The 22,407-nt window shown below is 32.0% G+C and overlaps 1 protein-coding gene, 1 long non-coding RNA gene and 1 pseudogene across 3 annotated transcripts; all 3 read left to right on the top strand.

Annotated features, from left to right (window-relative positions):
* The first annotated feature begins 1,010 nt into the window (after window positions 1–1,010).
* LOC114391649 lies at window positions 1,011–3,568 on the top strand. Its single transcript, XM_028352627.1, has 10 exons — window positions 1,011–1,151; window positions 1,270–1,362; window positions 1,834–1,915; window positions 2,182–2,291; window positions 2,392–2,549; window positions 2,623–2,743; window positions 2,836–3,006; window positions 3,095–3,154; window positions 3,248–3,319; window positions 3,413–3,568. The coding sequence occupies exons 1-10, from the start codon at window positions 1,011–1,013 to the stop codon at window positions 3,566–3,568; spliced, it is 1,164 nt and encodes a 387-aa protein (XP_028208428.1).
* A 1,659-nt stretch (window positions 3,569–5,227) lies between these two features.
* On the top strand, window positions 5,228–12,429 carry LOC114391648 (annotated as a pseudogene).
* Window positions 12,430–13,059: 630 nt separating this feature from the next.
* On the top strand, window positions 13,060–16,931 carry LOC114392056. Of its 2 annotated transcripts, none has more exons than XR_003662231.1 (8): window positions 13,060–13,456; window positions 13,546–14,022; window positions 14,409–14,463; window positions 14,862–15,056; window positions 15,792–15,853; window positions 15,945–16,125; window positions 16,252–16,384; window positions 16,651–16,931. It is a non-coding gene; the product is annotated as an uncharacterized LOC114392056 (long non-coding RNA). The 2 variants fall into 2 exon arrangements; XR_003662230.1 differs by having other exon boundaries at window positions 15,945–16,137.
* The last annotated feature ends 5,476 nt before the right edge of the window (window positions 16,932–22,407 follow it).

Genomic DNA, 22,407 nt, shown 5'->3' with positions numbered 1-22,407 from the left:
TTGGGGGTTTTGTGCAATGTCGTTGGTTGTTGTTGTGTCATTTTCGTTTCTTTCCCAGTTTGGTTTAGCTTTGTTGTTCAGTTGGTTGTGAGAACAAAAGGTAATGTTTTTTTTGTTGAATGTGTTTGTCTAATTTTTCTATTGTGCATGACTGTGATTTTACATTTTTCCTTTGGTTGAGAAGTTTGTTTTGCAGTTTAGTTTTGCTGAGGTTGGTTGGGAGAAGCTAAGGTACTTCTTCATGTTGTACATTCTTTGCTTGACAGGTTTGTTTTACAGTTTGTTTAATTTTCAAGTTTCCGAGGAAAATTGTTTGTTTGTTTCGTCATTTGTTTTCTAACTTTTATGTTGTGCATGACTGTGATTTTCCTTTTTGTTTCCCAGTTTGGTTTAGGTCTGGTGTTTGGTTGGTTGTGAGAACAAAAGGTAATGTTTTTTTTGTTGAATGTCTTTATCTAATTTTTGTATTGTGCATGACTGTGATTTTGCAGTTTTTTTTTAATTGCCAATTTTGTTTTGCAGTTTAGTTTTGCTGAGTTTGATCGGGAGAACCTAAAGTGATATTCATGTTGTGGATTCTTTGGTTGAGTAGTTTGTTTTACAGTTTGGTTTTGTTTGGCTGTTAGTTTTGAGTGTGACAAATGGAAATTATACTTTTGTACCCATGTTTGGGTTTGGCTGAGAGAAGTTGTGGTTTGAGTTGAGGGTGGTTGTTTTTGTATTGTTTGTTAATTTTGGTGTTAATGGATTTTTATATGTTAATTCTGTTTAGTCACATGTGCAGATGTTTAGTCCACATGTTTATTTTTACTGATTTATATGGAGTTTATTGTGGTCTTATGTGTGTTTTATGAATTTTCTTCTTTGTTTTGTTGGTGACAGGCTGTTAACTTTGGTTTGCAGTGGTTGAGGTGTAGTTTATTTTTGTGCCCGTTTGACTATATGCTTGGTTTTTAACTGATGTTCTGTTTTTCTTGGAGTTGTTGTTCAGGGTTTCCGATTATAAAGTTATGGCACGTGTTGCTGATAAAATAAAATTGATAGATGGATCAAGGGAAGCTCTTAAGCTTTCTGTAAGGATCACTGATCTTTGGTTCATTGGGATTCCTGGAAAGACTGAACAAGCCGAAATGGTGGTTGTTGATTCTGATGTATGTTTTTGGTGGTTTTTTGGGATTATAAATTGTTATTATATTATTGGTCATTCAATGAAGTATTTATATGCTTTCTATATTGTAAGGAAATGAAATCCATGTTGTTTGCAAGCAGGATCAGCTGAAGTCTCGCAAGGCTTATTTGAAAGAGAATTTGACTTATGTGATGCATAATTTTAAAGTTATCAAGAATGATGGGAAATTCATAGTTTGTGATCATGAATAGAAATTATGTTTTACTGGAGTTATTGTTGTTAGGCAATGTGATATGGAACAGTTACCTTTTAGAAAATTCATATTTGTTTCTTTTTCCAGTGTCATTGCTGGTGATTTTAAAATTGGACTCTTGGTTGGTAAGATTGTTGTTTACAATTTGTGGATTGATTTTGATTGACTTGCTTATGTCTTTTTAAGTAAGATACATTTACCTTGTGGTTGTTTTAGATGTTATTGGCGTGGTTGATGAAATGATATTCCGATATGTGTCATCCAAAAATACGAGGGTTGTTTTGAATTTAAAGGATTTGAGGTTATCTTTGACAATTTAATTTAAGTGTGTATGATTGTTGTTTGTAACTGATGATGATTAGCTGCTGATATATTGATACATTAATTGTTGTTTCCTTCTAATAGTGGCCAGTTACTATCCTGTACACTCTGGGAAAATTACTGCTTACAGTTTTTGTCTTATTTGAATGATATTGAAGATGAAAGGCCGATCGTTATTCTCTTGACTCATGCTAGGATTAAGGAAGCACAGGGTCAGTGTAATGTTAGATTTCTCAATTTCCATGCTTGCTAGATTATATTTTTTTTGGGTCTAATCTGTAGGATCATATCCGGCATCGGTCAGTAATTCTTTCAAGGCGTCCAAACTCATGATCAATGACCTCGTGCTGGAAATTCAATAATTTAGAGAGAGGTATTTTGGCAATGTGGTGCTTATGTGATTGTAATTTCAAATTGTTAAAAATATAAGTAATGTTTGCTGGGTTTTTGCATTTGTTGTATTGTTATAGTCTTTTAGATTTAGGGATCGAGGTTAGATCAATTTTGGCGCCTATTGGACAAGGGAGTTCACAGGTTTCAGGCTCATCTCAATTATCATCAAAAGATGTGTTTCTGTCAAAGACTGAAGTAAAAAATATCTCTGAGATTAATGCCAGTTCAGAGGTGATGTTCTTATTCATTTGCAGCTTTTCTTTATAGAAAATCTAATGTCAGTTTCTTCAAACAGGAGTTTGTTCGTGTTACTGTCGCCAAGATTACAACCATAGTGATGGACAACTATTCATGGTGCTATCCGGCTTGTGGTCAATGTTATAAAAAAGCTGACATGCAAACTGTGCCATTCACATGTCTGTATGGCAAAGAGAATGATCAACCTGTACTGAGGTGATTGATTCACTGTTTAATTAGTATGAGGTTCATCAAGTACTTTTTCTTATGTTGGTATCTATATTGGCAGGTATCGGGTTGAGGTGATGGTTAGTCACAAGGGTGAACAAACCAAATTTTTGATCTGGGATCGTGAATATGCACAGTTAATTGGTCAGTCAGTGGATGAAGTCAACAGGCTCAAAATAGAAGTATGTTATTGTATTGTCATGCAATGTTTTTTAATTTACACTAAGCATTTGTTACCTTGCTATCGATTTTGATTCTTCTTTTTCTGTGCAAGGATGGAGATGTTGATTTAAATGCCTCTCCTCAAGCACTAGATAGACTATTGGGTTGTTTCCTTGCATTCAAAGTGAAGGTGCAACCAAGGTTCAGGAATTTTGTTGTTCTTAAATATTCAGATGAATTAGAGTTGATCAATGTTGTGCTAGATATGATTCCCGATAGTGAGGTTGTGTTTTGTCAAATCAATTTTAGTTATTGTGAGTGTATGCATATATTCCATTTGTTTTTTAACTGTCGATTCATATATCATCTAGCCATGTTGCAAGATCGAGAATTCAATACTTGAGTCGACCGATCCTACAGTGCTTGAATCTGTGAGCTAAGATTGTCTTTCTCTGTTTTTCTTGGTGTATGTTGCAATGATGGCAATAAAATTTAGCTGACTCATCAATCAATATTTGATGCAGCAATCTCTGTCTATTACAGCTGATCATGATCGGTCAATGCTTGCCTCAAGTGAGCCTACAGAGTTTGAATCTGTAAGTTGCGGTTATCGTTGTGTGTTTTTGCTAGTGTATTTTTGGATGATGTCAACAGAATTTAGCTTATCGGTCAATTAATATTTTATGCAGCAATCTGTGTCTGTTACCGGGGATCATGACCCTCTTCTCGGGATTCCATTGACACCAACTAAGCGCGTATCTTCTTATGAGTTAGATAATGAGCGAAAAAACTTTGAGATCTCACCTGCTGAAGTTTCCTCGAACAAATTAGCCAAGCATTCTTAGCCTGAATGAATTATGTTGTTGAAATGTTGCCTTGGATGTTTTTTTATGACCGTATGGTCAAATTGTAATATTTGTCCCGTCACAGTTTTTGTGGTTTTTGAACTCTTTGCATGGAGGACGTTCTTGGAACATTAATTTTCGTTAAATTGATTTTGTAGTTGTACACAAAACTGGTTTTCCCCTCTTTCATTAAATGAAACAGTAGTTTTTTGGGACTTTGCATTACTCTATTTGTTAACCCTGTGATGGAATTCCAATCTGTGCATTGTTGTTGTCAAAATCTTAATGTATGTAATCAATTCAAGTTAGCTGATGAATGTTAACGAGTTAAAATAACTGAGAAAGACAGATTGAGTGCAAGGATTATTTCGGTTCAATACAAGAATGCTGATAAATGCTACCAAGTCCAGATAACTCATGAATTAAGGTTTTTTTTGGAGGGAATTGCACATGAACTAAAATATAAGCTGACATTTACTAATTAAAAACTTAGTTTTTTGACTACTCAAATATTAATGGTAAGTCATTAGAATCAATAAAATACGAAATTGCTATTGCACAACTAATTTGGAAATTTAGTATAATCAGTGCTAAGTGAGGACAGATTCAAGGCATGGACTATTTCGATTCTATTAGAGATGAGAATTGCAAATATGACACATTGATCAATTAAAGAGAGATTGGACAGCGTTCAATATCAAAGTTTTCTCTACCCTGCATCTTTAGTAGTAGTTTTGTGTTGTAATTTCAATTTAATGCTAAATTTCCTTTTTTATCTTTCTCTACCCTGCATCTTTAGTTATAGTTTTGTGTTGTGATTTCAATTTGATGCTCGATTTTTTTTATTATAATGATAACTGTCAAAATGTCTAATCACATTTAATCTAGCAAACACATATTTGATATTTGGCATCTCTTGCTTTATGTTAATTAAGATTTGTTTATTAAAATTTACGCATGAATCTTCAACTGTAATTTTGGATGCCAAAATAAATCTACTCATTAATTATGAAATCCATTATATAAAAATGTCAAATCATATTTAATCCCCCAAACTGGCATTTTATATTTGGCATCTCTTGGTTGATGTCAATTAACATTTGTTTATTAATTTACAAAATATTTCATCCTTTGTTGTAAATTGCGTTCTAAATTTTTGACCTCTAAAAATGCAGATCAATCACATAGTCGATTCTATATCCAGAACTTACTCCTCTGTATATAATATATCTTTACAGCTGAGTCTGATCATTCCTCCATGACTGATTTTCGAAACTACTTAAATTCAACTTGCATGTTTACTTTTGTTTTTATTACAGAATTGAACATTTGAAATTACTTTGATGTATAATTTGTTCTCTGTGTATTTCAAATCTTTGTTGTGGTGAATTGATATACCAAAGAGTTTCATTGATATCAACTGCAAACATGCAAAAGAATGCAAATGCAAATGCATGTACCTCAGGTAAAGCCAGAATGTATAGAAAAGGTATCCAGCAAAAAAAAGAAAAGGCTCAGCTTGACAGATCACATGAGACAAGTATAGATTCCACTCTGAAAGATATACAATGTCATGGTGAGAAATTATAAATAAGATGTTTTCTTTTATAAATACATTAATTTGTTCAACTTGACTTAATTTGTCTCTATTTTTAAGTCATGACAGTTGATTTATTAGAAGATATGAATTCTGAATCTCCACAAGGTATGATGATAGAAAATCCTTACTCACTTTTTTGCCCAAATTTTAATTATATCTATGATATCTAACGTAAATTGTCACAGCATCTGATTCTAATTCTTTCTCTGACGATGAAAATTGCGAATCCAATACTAATGAAGCTGCAATCGATACTGAAGGTAATAATTATAGCTTTGATATAACGTTAAGGATATCAACTGATATCCTTTAAATTAAATTCCAGTATCTCATTAGACAATTTCAGGCTATTCAGACTTGGGTGATCAGGCCATGCAATGTACACATTGCAATGCAAAAATGTGGTATGATGAAAGAATTTCAAAAGATAGAAATACAACAAGTCCAAAATTCAGCTTATGTTGTGGAGATGGGAAAGTTGAGCTTCCGTTATTACAAAGTCCACTGAAATATCTTGAACGACTTCTGTTTGATGGTAAAGCAAGTGATAGTAAAAATTATCAATGTAACATACAGACATACAACATGATGTTTGCCTTTACGTCTGCTGGTATTAAGCTAGACAAATCAATTAATGAAAGTAGAGGACCTCCTACAATTAGAATTCAGGGTCAACTATGCCATCGAATAGGCAGCTTATTACCAATGCCTGGAAAGCAACCAAAATTTTCACAATTGTATATCTTTGATACGCAGAATGAAGGTGAAAATAGAATTAATACAATGAGGTAGTACTTCTTTTGTTTCTTTTATTATCAAATATGATGTATTCTAATTGCGAAAGCATTTTTTGTCACACCAATGGATCTGCTTTTATATTATTTTTTGCAGTCAACATGTTGGAATTCAACTAGAGATTGTTTCAACTTTAAGTCAAATGCTGGATGAGTACAATGTTCATGCAAAAAGTTTTAGAATGGTCAGGGACAGATTGGCAGATACTCAAGTCGATAATGTAAAATTGAGATTGATAGCTATACGTGAGAAAGATGGTCATACGTACAATCTCCCAAATGTTTATGAAGTTACTGCTCTAATTATTGGTGATTTTGATCTAGACTCAAGAAGGGATATTATTGTTGAAACTCAAAATGGAGAATTACAAAGAATCCATGAATTACACTCTAGCTATCTAGGACTCCAACACCCTATACTCTTCCCTTATGGTGAAGATGGATATAGACCTGATATACTTCACCGTTGTACACTTAGCAGCAGAAAAAGGAAGAGAAATCGTCTAACAATGAGAGAGTGGTTTGCTTATAGACTACAGTCCAGATCAAATGAAGCACAAACTTTGTTGCATTCTAGAAAACTATTCCAACAATTCATTGTTGAAGCATACACGATGGTTGAGTTTGAAAGACTTAGCTACATTAGGAATAATAAAAAAAAACTTAGAGTTGACAAGTATTGCAGTTTACAAACATCATTAGATGCTGGAAGCAGTAAAGGTTCTTCTAAAGGAAAAAGAGTGATTTTGCCGTCAACCTTTGTTGGCAGTCCACGCTATATGGACCAACTTTATTTTGATGGTATGACAATATGCAGCCATATGGGTTTTCCAAATCTTTTTATTACTTTAACCTGTAATCCAAATTGGCCTGAAATCCGTAGAGTGCTTGCACCTTTGAATCTAAAACCAACAGATAGATCGGATCTTATCTTACGTGTTTTCAGATTGAAGTATGAGCATATGCTTTTTGACTTAACAAAAAAACACTTGCTTGGAAAAGTTGTCGCATGTGAGTTTGCCATTAATATGCTTTTTAAAGTTACACATTTGTTTATTGTTTTTCATTTTTCCTTGATATAATACAACTATATAGAATTTCTATATTACTGTTCCACTATTAATACAATTAGCTAACAATTGCAGATATGCACACAATTGAATTTCAAAAAAGAGGACTTCCTCATGTGCATTTATTGCTATTCTTACATCCAGATAATAAATATCCATCTTCAGATGACATTGACCACATAATATCAGCAAAAATTCCTTCGCATGAAAATGACCCTGAACTCTATACATTAGTCCAAAATCATATGGTACATGGACCATGTGGAATTCTCCAACCTAAGTCTCCATGTATGAAAGAAGGAAAGTGTAGCCGTTTTTACCCAAAAATGTTTCACCCTCAAACTGTTTTAGATTCAAATGGTTGTCCAATCTATCGTAGAAGAAATGATGGTCGTATCATTTCAAAGAATGGAGTTATTATTGATAATAGATATATAGTACCTTACAATGCAAAATTGCTCAGGAAATACCAAGCACATATAAATGTTGAATGGTGTAATCAAAATACTTCCATTAAATATCTATTTAAATATATAAACAAAGGTTATGACAGAGTCACTGCTGTTGTTATTCATGATGCTAATGGTACACTTGAGAATGCTATCAGTCAAAATGATGAGATTAAAGAATATGTGGATTGCAGGTAATATTAATTCAACATGTATACTTAAGTTACTGATTGTTTCTTTAATTAATTCTTTTAATTATGATTTTTTTTTGTCAGATATATTTCTCCATGTGAAGCTACTTATAGAATTTTTGGTTTTCCAATACATGCTAGAAAGCCTGTTGTGGAGAGATTACATTTTCATCTGCCAGGACAACACAGTGTTTTTTATGAAGATGATGATGATATAGATGATATCCTGTCAAAGCCAAGTATTTCAGATTCAAAATTCTTAGCCTGGATGAATAGCAACAAATGTTTTTCAGAGGGTAGAAATCTGACTTATTCACAATTTGTTTCCAAATTTGTCTACAACCAAAAGGCTAGATCATGGAACCTTAGAAAGAAAGGCAATACAATTGGCAGGTTAATATGGGTTCCACCAACCATTGGTGAATTGTTTTATCTAAGAATGATGCTTACTACATGTAAAGGAGCTACTTCATTTGAAGATATTACAACAATTGAAAATGTTATATACCCTACATATAGAGAAGCATGCTTTGTAATGGGTTTTTTGCAAGATGTCAGAGAATTTGTGGAAGCAATCAAAGAAGCTAAGGACTAGGGTACATCTAATTATTTGAGGAAATTATTTGTGTTAATACTATTATCAGGTGTCATTACTAAACCTGAAGAACTTTGGAATCAAACATGGAATTGGTTAGCTGAAGACATTGCATATCATTATAAAAAAACAACTCTGAACACAAGTTAGTTTTAATCAGTTTGTAACTTTCTATATTGAATAACATCACAGATATGCATTGTTTAACTATCTCCTTTATCATTTGTTAGAATTACACATTGATGATGAGCAACTCAAAAATTTAACATTACTGGAAATTGAAAAACTTCTGCATCCAAACCAAAAATTACTCAGAGACTATCCTGCAATGCCATATCCTAAGGGTGGAAATCCTGCATCATGTCTAGAGAATAGTTTGATATTGTTTGAACTTAATTACAACAATGATGAGGCTAGATTAGAATTCGAAAATCTTTTTCTATCGATGACAGGTAATCTACCAATTCATATATTATAAATTGCATTTAACAAAGTTAAATTCCATCTGTATTTTCTAATTTTACATCCGCTAATTCTTCAATTCCATCAAATCTCAACTTATTCTTTATTCTAAACAAACAAAAACAAATTTATCACAAAATTATGGAAGTTGTCAACGACAATGAAGGTGACATGTTTTTTCTATATGGATATGGAGGTACAGGAAAAACATACATATGGAGAACATTAGCAAGTTCACTGAGGGCAAAAAATCAAATTGTGATTATGGTTGCTTCTAGCGGCATAGCTTCTTTGTTATTGCCAAGAGGCAGGACTGCTCATTTCAAATTTAAGATAATGGTGCCAATTTTTGAAGACTCAACATGCAATATACTTCAAGGAAGTCAGCTAGCAGAATTGTTAAATCAGACAAATCTGATAATTTGGGATGAAGCACCCATGGCACACAAATTTTGCTTTGAAGCACTTGATCAAACTTTAAGAGACATTATTAAAAAAAAAAAATCCCAATAAAATTTTTGGAGGCAAAGTTATTGTATTTGGTGGAGATTTTCGACAAATTCTGCCAGTCATTCCAAGAGGAAGTCGTTCAGACATTATAAATGCAACAATCAATTCATCATATTTGTGGCCTTCCTGTGAAGTCTTAACACTCACAAAAAACATGCGTTTACAAGGCAATGCCCAATTAATTGATGATCAAGAAACTACTAAATTTGCAAAGTGGATTCTAGATATTGGGGATGGATTTATTGGGAATCAAAATGATGGATATGCTACTATTGAAATTCCTGAGTACCTACTGATTACTGAATATAATGACCTCATTGATGCTATAGTCAAATCAACATTTCCAGATTTATATCAACATCACAATAATCCTGATTTCTTCAAATCTAGAGCAATATTAGCTTCCACCAATGAAACAGTTGAAGAGGTCAATGATTATATACTTTCCTTGATTCCAGGTATTTATGCATATCTGAAATTTATAAAAACTAAGGTATACTTAGTATTTATTCTCTATTTAGCTTTGTATGGTACCTCAAATAAATATAATAGGTGAACAAATGGAATACTTAAGCTCTGATTATATAGAGAAGTCAAAAACCATTGACAGTTGGCATTTCCAATCAATCACAATTGAATTTCTCAATTCACTAAACACATTTGGTCTGCCAAATCATCGTATCAAGCTAAAAATCGGTAGTCCTATAATGTTGCTAAGAAACTTAGACCAAACCCAAGGACTCTGTAATGGTACTAGATTAATAGTTACTAGACTAGCCAAACATGTCATTGCAGCTGAAATCATTTCTGGCAAAAATGTTGGTGATAATGTTTACATCCCAAGAATGTCAATGTCACCTTCACAATCACCATGACCTTTCAAGCTTTTAAGAAGACAGTTTCCAATCATGCTATCTTATGCAATGACGATTAACAAGTCTCAGGGCCAATCACTTTCTATGGTTGGGCTTTATTTGCCAAAACCAGTCTTTAGCCATGGGCAATTATACGTTGCATTATCGAGGGTCAATTCAAGGCAAGGATTAAAAGTTCTTATTCATGATAAAGACCAAAAAAATATGACTACTACTACTAATGTAGTCTTCAAAGAGGTTTTGAAAAATCTTACAATGTAACTCTAAATTTTCAAACAAGAAATTGTACTATCTATTGACAATAATTCCAAACTGTTATCTTACTTATATACATTCTAACATATAGCCAAAGATGATATCATATATTACAATGTTAAATTTAACATTGCCAGGTATGCAATCTTAATCACCACATTAATATCTTCCATTTATAATTTCATTTACTTAACATTATACTATTTAGCAGTTTATCACAGCTTAACATTTGCTTTGACATTTACATGAACAAATTTTCTTTATTTCTCTGCGAAATATAGAAATTTTAATTGCTGAAGTTCAATGATGAAATATCTAGCGTTCATATGTTACTGCTTATATGATAATTATGCTTGAAACAATATTTTTTAAAAATTGTTCGTGTCAATCGTCCAAATGTAGCACATCATGCTGCATATACTGCATTCCTTCAAACCAACATCATTCTTATTTTACACAAAAAAAACCACATTTAAAAAATGCAGTTATGCAAGATGACATAATCACCTTTAAATAATTCGTTCATACCCCCTCTGCAATACATAAAAAACAAAATGTTAACAAGCAATTCTAGAAGTTGGCCCAATGCTCATATCTTGGCCCAAGATAAATTTAGACAGTTACTGCCCTATAATACCAACGGTCTTAGGCTTCAAATTCGAACAAAAACTCTTCATCTACTTCATACTTCTTCAATTCACAGTTATTGATATCACATTTATTTACAACCGTGCGACATTGGAAAGAAGCAAATATTAAATACCACACTAAAGGCCTATCATCTACTTTCTTTTGCAAATCCTTTTTCATTCCTCTGTCCAAACTCTACTTTCATGCCATACAGAAAATGAGCACCACATCTTCAACCGCATCAACTGAGGTAAATCATTTCTACTCTTTTCTTCACGGCACCTAACTTTTTGTTGCGTTTATTTTCATTTTCATGGGTTTTTGGTTTGCGATTTTTCTGCTATGTTTCTGATGCACGTGGTTTAGCGGTTTTGTGCAATGTCGTTGTTTTTTGTCGTGTCATTTTCCTTACTTTCTTTTTCAAGTTTGAAAACAAAACTGGACTTGAAGGTGTCCGGCCCTCCTTGGTCGTTTCTTTTCTAACTTTTATGTGCATGGCTTGGTCGTTTCTTTTCTAACTTTTATGTGCATGGCTATCATTTTCGTTTTTGTTTTCCACTTTCGTTTTGTTCTATTGTCGTCGTTGTTCTATTTTTTCGTTTAATGTCTTTGCCTTTGATTTGGTTTCCGTTTGTATGCACATTACTCCTTTCCGCTGTTTTTCTTTTTTGGTGTTTTGTTTACAAACCTTTATATTGTGCATCCCTGTCATTTTATAATGGCATCATGCGACCACCACTGATCATGCAATTTATCGATGCCTTCAACAATGACAAGGTCATCTTTTTTCTCAATTCTTCCATTACTATTATTGTTACATATACATGCATTTATATTTCCCACTTTTTTTTCAGAATACCATACAACTTCCAACCTTCTATCATACTCAATGGGCACCAAACTATCCTGAGATTGTTCATCTCAGATACAATGGAGCCATTTATGAAGTACGAGTCAGACAACGCAGAGATAAAGTGTATTTAGCAGATGGACTCCAAAGCTTCTGGAAAGATTTGAAAATTTATGAGTCAACCAGCATCAACTTTTTTGCATGTGACAATCACTCTGTTTTTTACATACATTTCATACCACCACTGGAGCGGCAAACTTGCGGCAGGCAGAGGAAGACCATATGGACTCTTCAACTTACTCAGGAAATGCCGGATCATCCTGAACCCCTGGTAAGCTGACTTTCATATCTTAATCTCTTTAAACACATTTTTACCATTTTAACAATTTAATTTTTTTCCAAATTACAGAAACTCCCCCATTGTACAGAAGTTCCTCTTAGAGCTTGCGGCAACCACATGACAGTCTTAAGGCGGCATGGCCCCCCACTGCAATGGAAAGTTGAAACGCTGAATCCTGCTATTGGTGGAAAAGGTGTTGTCCAACCATGGTATGATTTTATTCAAGAAATGGATTTTTGATGATGGAGATGAAATCTCTATTTATTATAGGTATTATGAAAAAATTTGGGATATCATAATCAGGAGGCAGGAAGATTGGGAAGATGATGACAGTGAGTACGTTGTCTTTATCATTTTGCTGTTAGTATGTTGCTGGTGCAACAAACAATTTTTTTATTTTGCTATGTTGTTGGTGCAACGAACAATATTTTTATTTTCCTGTTAATTATCCATGAACAACTAGATTAATGCTTTAGTGTTAATTTTTATACTCATGCATGTGCACGGGTTGCAGACTAGTTATCTAATAAAAGAGAAGTAATTGGAAAAGCCTGTTGTGCCCCTACCTAGAATTTTGACACATGTCACTTTTTCGGGTTTTTTGGTCATTTTGTCTCTCCCTTTTTTGGCACCATTTTTTTGTTGCCTCCGCCACATGTCGCTTGCTGATTGACGGATTTTAACTTCCCATTTAATTCCACTTAATACTTGGAACTGCCCTCACCACATGTCGCTTCCTGACTGGCGGATTTAAACTCCTCATTTAATTCCACTTAATAATCACAACTTTCTTCTCTCTCCTGCATCATTTTCTCTGTTGTTGCGTTTTCTCCCTCAATCTTCTCTTTCTCCATCTTTCTCTTCCTCAATCTTCTCCTCTTTTCCTTACTTTCTTCTCTCTCCTGCATCATTTTCTCCGTTGTTGCGTTTTCTCCCTCAATCTTCTTTTTCTCCATTTTTCTCTTCCTCAATTTTCTCCTCTTTTCCTTTTATTCTTTTTGTTTCTTCCTTCATGCAGGCGATTACTAGCGATTCTGGCTCCATGCACGCAAGTTGCAGCCTACAATCTGAAATGAGGACGAGTTTTTACTACAACACACTCACCTTCAGGTATTTCCTTCTTTTTTTTTCTTTCATTGTAGCTTGATATCTAATTTTTTTTAACCTTCCTTTTCTCTGTGAGTATTTTCTGCTATGGCTGAAGAATTTGTGAAGGGCTCTGTTCATCAAAACGGCGTTGCTCTTATAACCCTCGATCGCCTCAAAGGTATTTTCTTCTTTCTTTTTCTTTTTCTTTCACTGTAGCTTGGTATCTAATGTTTTTTTTTTGTGGTGTTGTTGATTTGTTGTTCACAGAGGTAAATGTTTTTTGCTTTGTTTGTGGTTTTCCCTCTTATGAGCTGATCCACGAAAGAGCATCCACGAGGCAAGTTTGTTAGTTTTTGATCTATTTTTTGCATGCTTCTTTCTGGTGACTCTTTTTTTTCAAAAACTGATATGTCTGATGTTGTTTGGTGTTTAACAGACGAATGTTCGAGGTAAGCTATAATGACCATGTCTGGAATGTTTTCTAATATCTATGCATGTTTGTTCGTTACCTTTTCTTTCCACCCCTGTCTTGCCTAATGTTATTTGGTGTATGTTTTGGTTGTCATTTAGGCAGGTGTCATTCTTTGTTACTATTGTTGTGCATTTTACTTAGAGTTTGATGGATTCTATTTTATTATGTTTTTTTCCATGCTTGATCAAGCGTGATGATGTAATATTGTTTTTGGAAGTTTTTGTCAGCATTTCAGAGTCATAGATGATGGAAGGAAGAGCATTAACATGCAGGTAAATATCTATTGTTTTGCACTTCAATCCATATTAAATCTCATGATTGTTGTCTCATACTCATTCCAAAGAAGAATCCCTTCTTACTTTTACTGTGTCGTGATTATTGTCTCAAACAATTCAAATTTCAAATTTTAAACATCTCAACTAAAATATTTTGTTTTAAATAAATCTGATTGATACCTAATTCTCATTGTTACAATTTTTCCCCACCTCATTCTATATTCCTGTATCATTTGTGTCTGTTCATTTTTTTTAATTTCACATATTTTCTATTTTTTGGAATTCAAATTGCATACAGTTGTGGCTTTATTGATGGATTCTATTTTATTATATATTTTTTCCTGCTTGATCAAGTGTGATGATGTAATGTTTTTTTTTGGAAGTTTTTGTCAGCATTTCAGAGTCATAGATGATGGGAGGAAGAGCATTAACATGTAGGTAAATATCTATTGTTTTGCACTTCAATCTATATTAATTTTCTTGATTATTGTCTCATACTCATTCCAAAGAAGAACTTCTTACTTTTATTCTGTCGTGATTATTGTCTCAAACAATTCAAAATTCAAATTTTAAACATCTCAACTGAAATATTTTGTTTTAAATAAATCTGATTGATACCTAATTCTCATTGTTACAATTTTTCCCCCCACTTCATTCTATATTCTTGGATCATTTGTGTCTGTTCATTTTTTTTTAATTTCACATATTTTCTATTTTTTTGGAATTCAAATTGCATACGGTTGTGGCTTTATTGATGGATTCTATTTTATTATGTTTTTTTTTCTGCTTGATCAAGTGTGATGATGTAATATTTTTTTTTTGGAATTTTTTGTTAGCATTTCAGAGTCAGAGATGTGGAACCCTGTGTCTTGATCAAGTGTTATTGATGCTTTAGAAAGATTCAGGACTTCTTCACGAGGCCATCAGGGATGCAAAAACGCAATGATTTGACTTCTCAATATAATGCTGGTGGATATATACCTCAGCAAGATGGAGCTGGGGATGCTGCACATGGAGTTTTTGAAATTGAGGTATTTTTTTATCCCTTATTGGTCAGCATAATATATATCTCCAGGATGTCTACTATCTTTTAGTCAATTGTTAAATTAAATTTTATAGTATACATAATTATATAATAGGTATTATATACTTTAATCTCTGATACAATAACACATCTTCTTATTTTATTTGTTAAAGTTTTGTCATGATCAGTCGATTATATAATAGGTATTATGCGCTAACTTTTTGACGATGTGGTTGCTAGATTGTAACTATGAACTATATCAATTTTAAGCCAAAACTTGTAACCTAGGAAAACATTATGTTTTGTGCTACTAAGATCTTTTGAATTTATCTAAATTTTGTATTTTAAATTGTGAAAAAGTTGAAACTAATTGTGGGAATACATGGGATGCTCGTTGCTAATATCTTCTTTCGTTTGGTGTGTTGAAGATTATTTTGATGTAATGATTAATGGCACCGGTCTTGCTTTGTAATTTGTAAAAGCATGCTATCATAGTAATTCAATCTAGCCAATTTGTTGATTGTAATTTCAGGTCTGAGCAATTTGGTTGGTAGAACCTGTGGTCTTAGAGAGTCAAGTTTTTTTTGCCTAATTCAATATTTCATTTTAATTTTGTTGTACGGTGATTTTTAAGGCATGTGATTTTTTTTCCTAATTCAATATTCCATTTTAATTTTGTTGTGCAGTGATTTTTGTGTTATTTTTTTTTTGTTTAATTATTGTTATTATTATTATTATGTAGGTGCTAGCTGAAGGCCCCTTTTGTACGTTGTGATGACACATGTCTTCTTTCTACTCTCTCAGGTAAAACTAACATGCTAATTTGTTATAGAACCCTCTGAGTTACTTTTTAAATTTGAGGATTTACCTGGATAATTTCTTTTTACCAATGCAGGGGAAGGCATGAGTGAACTGTCTTTGGCAGATCGTGCCACCATAACAAACATGGAAAATAGTTATGTTTGGATTCTGATTATTTCTCATGCTACCACGTATAAAAACAAAATGTTGGGATATATTGAAGACTATTTTTTCCATATTCTCTTTATTGCAGGATTTTGGTGGCTGTTTTGACAGTATGTGAGAGAGTTAGTGATACTTTTATATTTAGAATAATTTTAATTTTACATGCAATGAAAAAAAATTCATCCCGTGATTCAAATTTGTCTTCTGAATCAGGTTTTGTGATTTTAATTTTGCAGGTTAATTTAGAATACCTTGGTAGAGTTGTGTTCAACACAAATGCCAGGAACTGATTCACACACAACTATGATTGATGGCCTTGGTGTTGCTGGATGGGGAGTTGGTGGAATAGAAGCTGCAATGCTTGGCCAGGTAAAACTAACATGCTAATTTGTTACATAACCCTCTGAGTTACTTTTAAAATTAGATAATGAAATTAATTTATTCTCTGAGTATCTCTCAAAAATTCCAATTCTCTCCTTTCTTTTAACAATATGCATGTTGTTTGTAATAATGTATAGACCTGTGTGGTTTTGACTATAGGAGAAGTTATTGTTAGAAGTTTTTGTATTTATCTAAAATCTTTTTATTTGGGGGTTTGGAGTTTGGACATTAAAGTTTTGTCTGGTTTGTTGCAGGTTAGTATTTATATTTTTTATTATTATTATTTTTAGTGAATGACAATTAAACCAAGGATACCAAGGATACCAAATGCTCTAACAAGAGGAAGACTTGAGCTGGGACATTGAAGATGATGATGATGAGACTGTTAAGGCTTGAAATGTTTGATGCATTATGTTCTGATTTCTCAATGGGAGTGTATGGTGTAAGTGTCATTTTCACGCAAAGAAATTTGTCCGTGTTTTTATATTTTCAGAAATTGGGATAGAAGTATTGTAGTTTGTTCTGTTCCTAAAATGCATGAAAAGTATTTATTTCTATGTTATTGTTTCTAAAAGTCTGCCTGTGCCTTTTATTTGACAACTTATGAATCAGGACTAATTATTTATTACCAGTAATATATTCCTTTAAGAAACTTGAGCTATGCTCACTTTATCTGGAAACATAAGTGATCAAATCAAAATCAAAGCAGAGGAAATGAACGAGTTTCCCGCAATTCTTTTAAAAATAAAAAAATGACTAAAATCAAATTAGAGAAAGTCAGATATAAACTACATCACTGTCATTCCTAACCCAAAAAGTCTTGCTACTATTCATGGAAGTTATAATGCTTTTCATGATTTCACATAGATAAAGTCAATAATTCACATTAGTATGAATTATATAAAAGGAAAAGGTAGTAAGCCGCAGTTGCATCGCACCACAAGAACACGGATATGTTGGAAATGAGAAATGGTAACCATAGTTTGTTTTTGTACAGCTTCTGTATAAAAGAAAAGAGAGATGAGAAGAAAAGAAAGAAAAGTTTGTGATGAGTGATGCAATAAAGATAAAAAAAAGAGAGGAAAATAAATGTTTTTAACAGTATTGTATGAATAATATAAATTGTGGAAAATATTCAGCTGAAATTGTGTTAAGTGTATACTTTCGAGACAAGAGATAGTTACTTATCTAACCAATATAAGAATAATTAAAACAATCCACAAATAACAGAGCGTGTTAAGTACATTATCTTAAGTACGATCATTGCTCATAGTGCAACATAAAAGTATAACCTCTTGAGTTTTTTTTTTTAAAGGAAAAGTATAACCTCTTGAGTTTTTTTTTAAAGGAAAAGTATAACCTCAAATTTATTTAACTAATTTAGTTCACCTGTTTTTAAAATGAAGCAGATCTAGTTTTGTGGTGTTTTTCTATCTTAAATTCTAAATTCTAATTTTCTATTAAAAATCTTCACAAATTCGATTGATTATTATCAATCTATTTTTCAGAATAGTTATAAATTTTAACATTTAAATTACAAATTAAAATTTAAAAACAAAGCAAATTTGACAAAAGTTGAGTTAAATTAATTTTACCTCACTTTCAAAATGGTTTTACATCAATTTTTTAAAAAAAGGCAATTTCAAGACGTGTTTGATTGTGTTTTTTTTTTAATCTATTTTATAGAATAATTTTAAAAATAGAGATGTTTTGATTTTTTTTAGTTTTTTAGTCACCATAACATTACATTAGTATAAAATATTAATTAATTTTATTAATGACTAATTTTTTATAAAGGCATATATTTATTACTACTAAAGAAGTTATTTATACTAATACAACTTAGTTTTATTTATTAACATTATCTTATTCATATATACTAATAATATTAACTATTAAATACTAAAAAACAATAAATATATAATAATACTAAAATAAATATAATATTATTAAAAAATAACTTATAATTCTAATACTATATCTTTTCCTAAAATAAATACTATAAACAATAACTTTTTTTTACATCCATTTTTTGCACCTTTTTTCCCTGTTGCCCCAGCCACATGTGACTCCCTGATTGACGGATTTCTAACTTCCCATTTAATTTTACTTAATTCCCCTGTTGCCTCTCCCACGTGTCTTGTTGTCCAGGCTTCTCCGGTCATGTCGGTGTAAACGTGCATTATGCTTCCTCCCATGTCCAAAAACCCATTTTTTTTTGTATTATCGTTTACCTATTCCTTCTTCGTGTTCTTCCTTCTCCAAAACCAAAACCAAACTTCTCTCTCTAAAAAGCGCAGTTTCAACTTTCTCTCTCATCGCTTCGCCGGAATCTCACCACCTCCGTCGCCAGAAAGGTGAGGCTTGGAGCTCACGAGTCGTGACGCCATCCTCAGGAGAACCTAATGCAGCCTTTTAAACAAATAATCACATAACCATCAGAATCACAAAAACAAAAATGTTCAGGCACATCATGTACATCATATAAAATGAATAATAATAATAATAATAATAATAATAATAATAATAATAATAATAATAATAATAATAATAATAATAATGATAATAATAACAACAACAACAATAAAATTAAATAGAATCCTAATCCAGTTTCCTGCAACAAACTATCTAACAAAAGAAATGTACCTGTTGTGCCCATACCTAAAATGCTTTATTATTATTATTATTATTATTATTATTATTATTATTATTATTAACTATTATTTGAGCCTCCAAAAGTATGCTGCTATGTATACTGTTATATCATACTGCAATTTTACATTTTAAATCATAAAATTTATTGTTGTTGCAGGAAGCTAGATTAGGATTTTATTAAATTTTATTGTTGTTGTTGTTGTTGTTGTTGTTATTATTATTATTATTATTATTATTATTATTATTATTATTATTATTATTATTATTATTATTATTATTATTATGCTCTAGCTGAAGACCCTTTTTTATGTTGTGATGCCGAGAGTGAACATTGAGATTTTTCTTTGAGATTCTTGGTGTGTCATTCTCCAATTGGCGGATTTCAACTTTCCATTTAATTTCACTTAATAATCTGACTCAAATCCTGAATCTTCTCTTCCTTGTTTATCTCTTTTTCTTCCTTATTACTCTCTCTCTTCGTTAATCTTTTCTTTCTTCGGCTTTCATCAATCTTCTATTTTCATTATTTTGATATTGTAATTCTGTTTTCGTAAATAAATAGGCACAGTTGTTGTTCCCAACAAGTGTGTTGCATCTTCGGCAGACACAATGGAGCAAGAGAATCACAATATCAAAGGAGTGAGTTTACTTCGAAAATCGGAATGTGTTGTGTGTGTTGGATTTTCTGTTTTTGATAGAGTTCTCTTCTCATCTTCATTCTATTTTTTGCGATTTTGATTATGATTCTTTTTTCTTTTTTTTTGGTCTGCTTTTTTGTGGTTTGATTTTTGGGACAAGCTACAGTAAGAACGACGGTGTTGAAGGTTATGATGCTTTGCCCATGCAAGGGTTGCAACAATAGGATTCACATGTCGGTGTTGAAGAATAAAGTCCCAAAGTGCATCCTATTTTTAAGGAACTCAAAGCCTACATGATAATAATAATAATAATAATAATAATAATAATAATAATAATAATAATAATAATAATAATCCCATGACCCTACCATTTTTCCAAATAATTAAAAGAATTAGGACTGGTGATTGACATGTGAGATTTTCTATAATAAAATATCTAATCACTTTAGTTGGAGAGGGCACCTCAGCCTCAACTCATCACCTTCCCTTTGTGTTCTTTAGTATTTTACATTAAACATTGCATTTGTGTAATAAGAGAATGACTGGATGAGTAATTATAAATACATGTATGATATTAATATGGAAATACATTTAAGAAAAAAAATTAACCTTTCTTTAAGGAAGATACTATAAGAAAAATGACATAATATAGGATCTCATATATACTTTTTTTAGGCAATGTAACAACCCGTCCATACACACAAGCTTCTGGAACCCTCTGATTGGCGGATTTCAACTCCCCATTCAATTCCACTTAATGCTCAGAACTGTCTTCTATTTCCTGCGTTTTCTCTATTACTCTCTCTCCCTGAATCTTCTCCTTCTCCATCTTTCTCTTCCTAAATCTTTTCCTTTTTTTTCTTTTATTCTTTTCGTTTCGTCCTTCATGCAGGCGATTACTAGCGATTCCAACTTCATGCAGGCAAGTTGCAACCTACAATTCAAACTGAGTACGAGTTTTTACCACAACACACTCACCTTCAGGTATTTCTTCATTCTTTTTCTTTTTCTTTTTCTTCCACTGCAGTTTACGCAAGGTTTTGAAACCCTCAACATGAAGAGAGAGGAAAATCTAAGGCTGCGACATGTGAGACTTTTTTCAGTTTTTTGGTCATTTTACCCCTCCCTTTTTTTGCACCGTTTTGTTTTGTTGCCACCGCCAAGTGTCGCATTGCATATCAAGTTTCAAACATATGTCACTCCCTAATTGGCGGATTTCAACTCCCCATTTAATTTCACTTAATAATCAGAATTGTCCTCTCTCTCCCTATTTCTTCGCCTCATTTATTATTATTATTATTGTTGTTGTTGTTATTGTTGTTGTAGTTGTTGTTATTATTATTATAATAATAATAATAATAATTATTATTATTATTATTATTATTATTATTGTGTATGCTCTAGCTGAAAGCCCTTTTTTATGTTATAATGCAAAGAGTGAACATTGAGATTTTTCTTTGGGATTCGTGGTGTGTGTAGGTGGTAATAACAAATAAAATCATTTTCCTTTTATGAAGCATTAAGTTTCATGCGGTTACATTGGTGAAATTCATGCAAGTACCAATTTGCCTATATAGTAATCCCTTTGTTTACCCGTTTGTCTATGCAGTAATGCTCTATATTACATAAATTTCTAACTATCTTTTTTTTTTCCTTTTCATTTTAACTGTAAATCTAGCTTGACACGTGACACATTTGTTGGTTTTTTGGTCATTTTGGCCTTTGCGTGATTTGCTTATGTGTGGCAGAGTTGTTGACATGTGGCAGCGACAAAGTGAGATCTTTCCTCTCTCTTCATCTCTATAGGAGGGTTCTAGAAACGTTGTTGCATTTTCTATTCTTGATATGACTCTCTTTTCATCTTCATTCTATTTTTTACAATTTTGGTTAAGGTTTGACGATGGGTTAGGTAGTCATGGTTTATCTCGCTGTCGTTCCTGTAGGATATATTTCCGCTTCCACAACCACATTTACCTCTTCTCCTTTCGGATTCACATTTCTCTTTCTCCACCGCAATACACTCACCTTCACGTATTTCCTTCTTCCTTTTTGCATTTCTCTTTCTCCAGTGCAACACACTCACATTCAGGTATTCCCTTCTTCCTTTTTGTTTTTCTTTTTCTTTCACTGCTTTGTTTTTTTTACTATACCTTTCTTTTAATTCATTCATCGAAAATCAATTGGCGAACGACCCATGCGTATGCACAGTTACTGACTAGTATTAATACTATATTAAAAGTTCAAAATAATATAAAAATTATTCTTATAAATTATAAAAGAGGAGGAAGCAAATTATATTAATGTAACTTAAGTAACTATTATAGTATTTTATAATTTGATATAGAATATGATTTTTATCGATCCATCAATTGAATTATATCTACATATTACCAATATTTTTTATGTGAAATTTTTTTAAAATTAAATAATAATAATAATAATAAGAAGAAGAAGAAGAAGAAGAAGAAGAAGAAAGTAATCAAACGATTCATATTTTAGTATATATTAAAAAATTTATATCACATCAATTTTAATTTGTATGAATGAGGTAGTAAATAATTTTGTATTAATATGAAATTTCTTTATATATGATTTAAATGAAATAAAATTTTAATCTAATAATAGGTTTTAAGAAAACATTATCTAATTTAAAGTTATTAAACAGTATAATAATTTATTAAAATTATATCAATATAACTTAATCTCTCTCATTATAAA

The sequence above is a fragment of the Glycine soja genome, chromosome 17, assembly GCF_004193775.1.
Source record: "Glycine soja cultivar W05 chromosome 17, ASM419377v2, whole genome shotgun sequence".
NCBI classification, from domain to species: domain Eukaryota; kingdom Viridiplantae; phylum Streptophyta; class Magnoliopsida; order Fabales; family Fabaceae; genus Glycine; species Glycine soja.
This window is presented reverse-complemented; position numbering and strand designations above follow the sequence as displayed.

Excerpts from the sequence above, each read along its gene's own strand:
- LOC114391649 (XM_028352627.1), top strand. The coding sequence starts at position 1,011 with ATGGCACGTGTTGCTGATAAAATAAAATTGATAGATGGATCAAGGGAA. Across the intron at positions 2,292-2,391 it reads TGTTTCTGTCAAAGACTGAA|GAGTTTGTTCGTGTTACTGT; the intron begins GTAAAAAATATC and ends TTCTTCAAACAG. Across the intron at positions 3,320-3,412 it reads AGCCTACAGAGTTTGAATCT|CAATCTGTGTCTGTTACCGG; the intron begins GTAAGTTGCGGT and ends TATTTTATGCAG.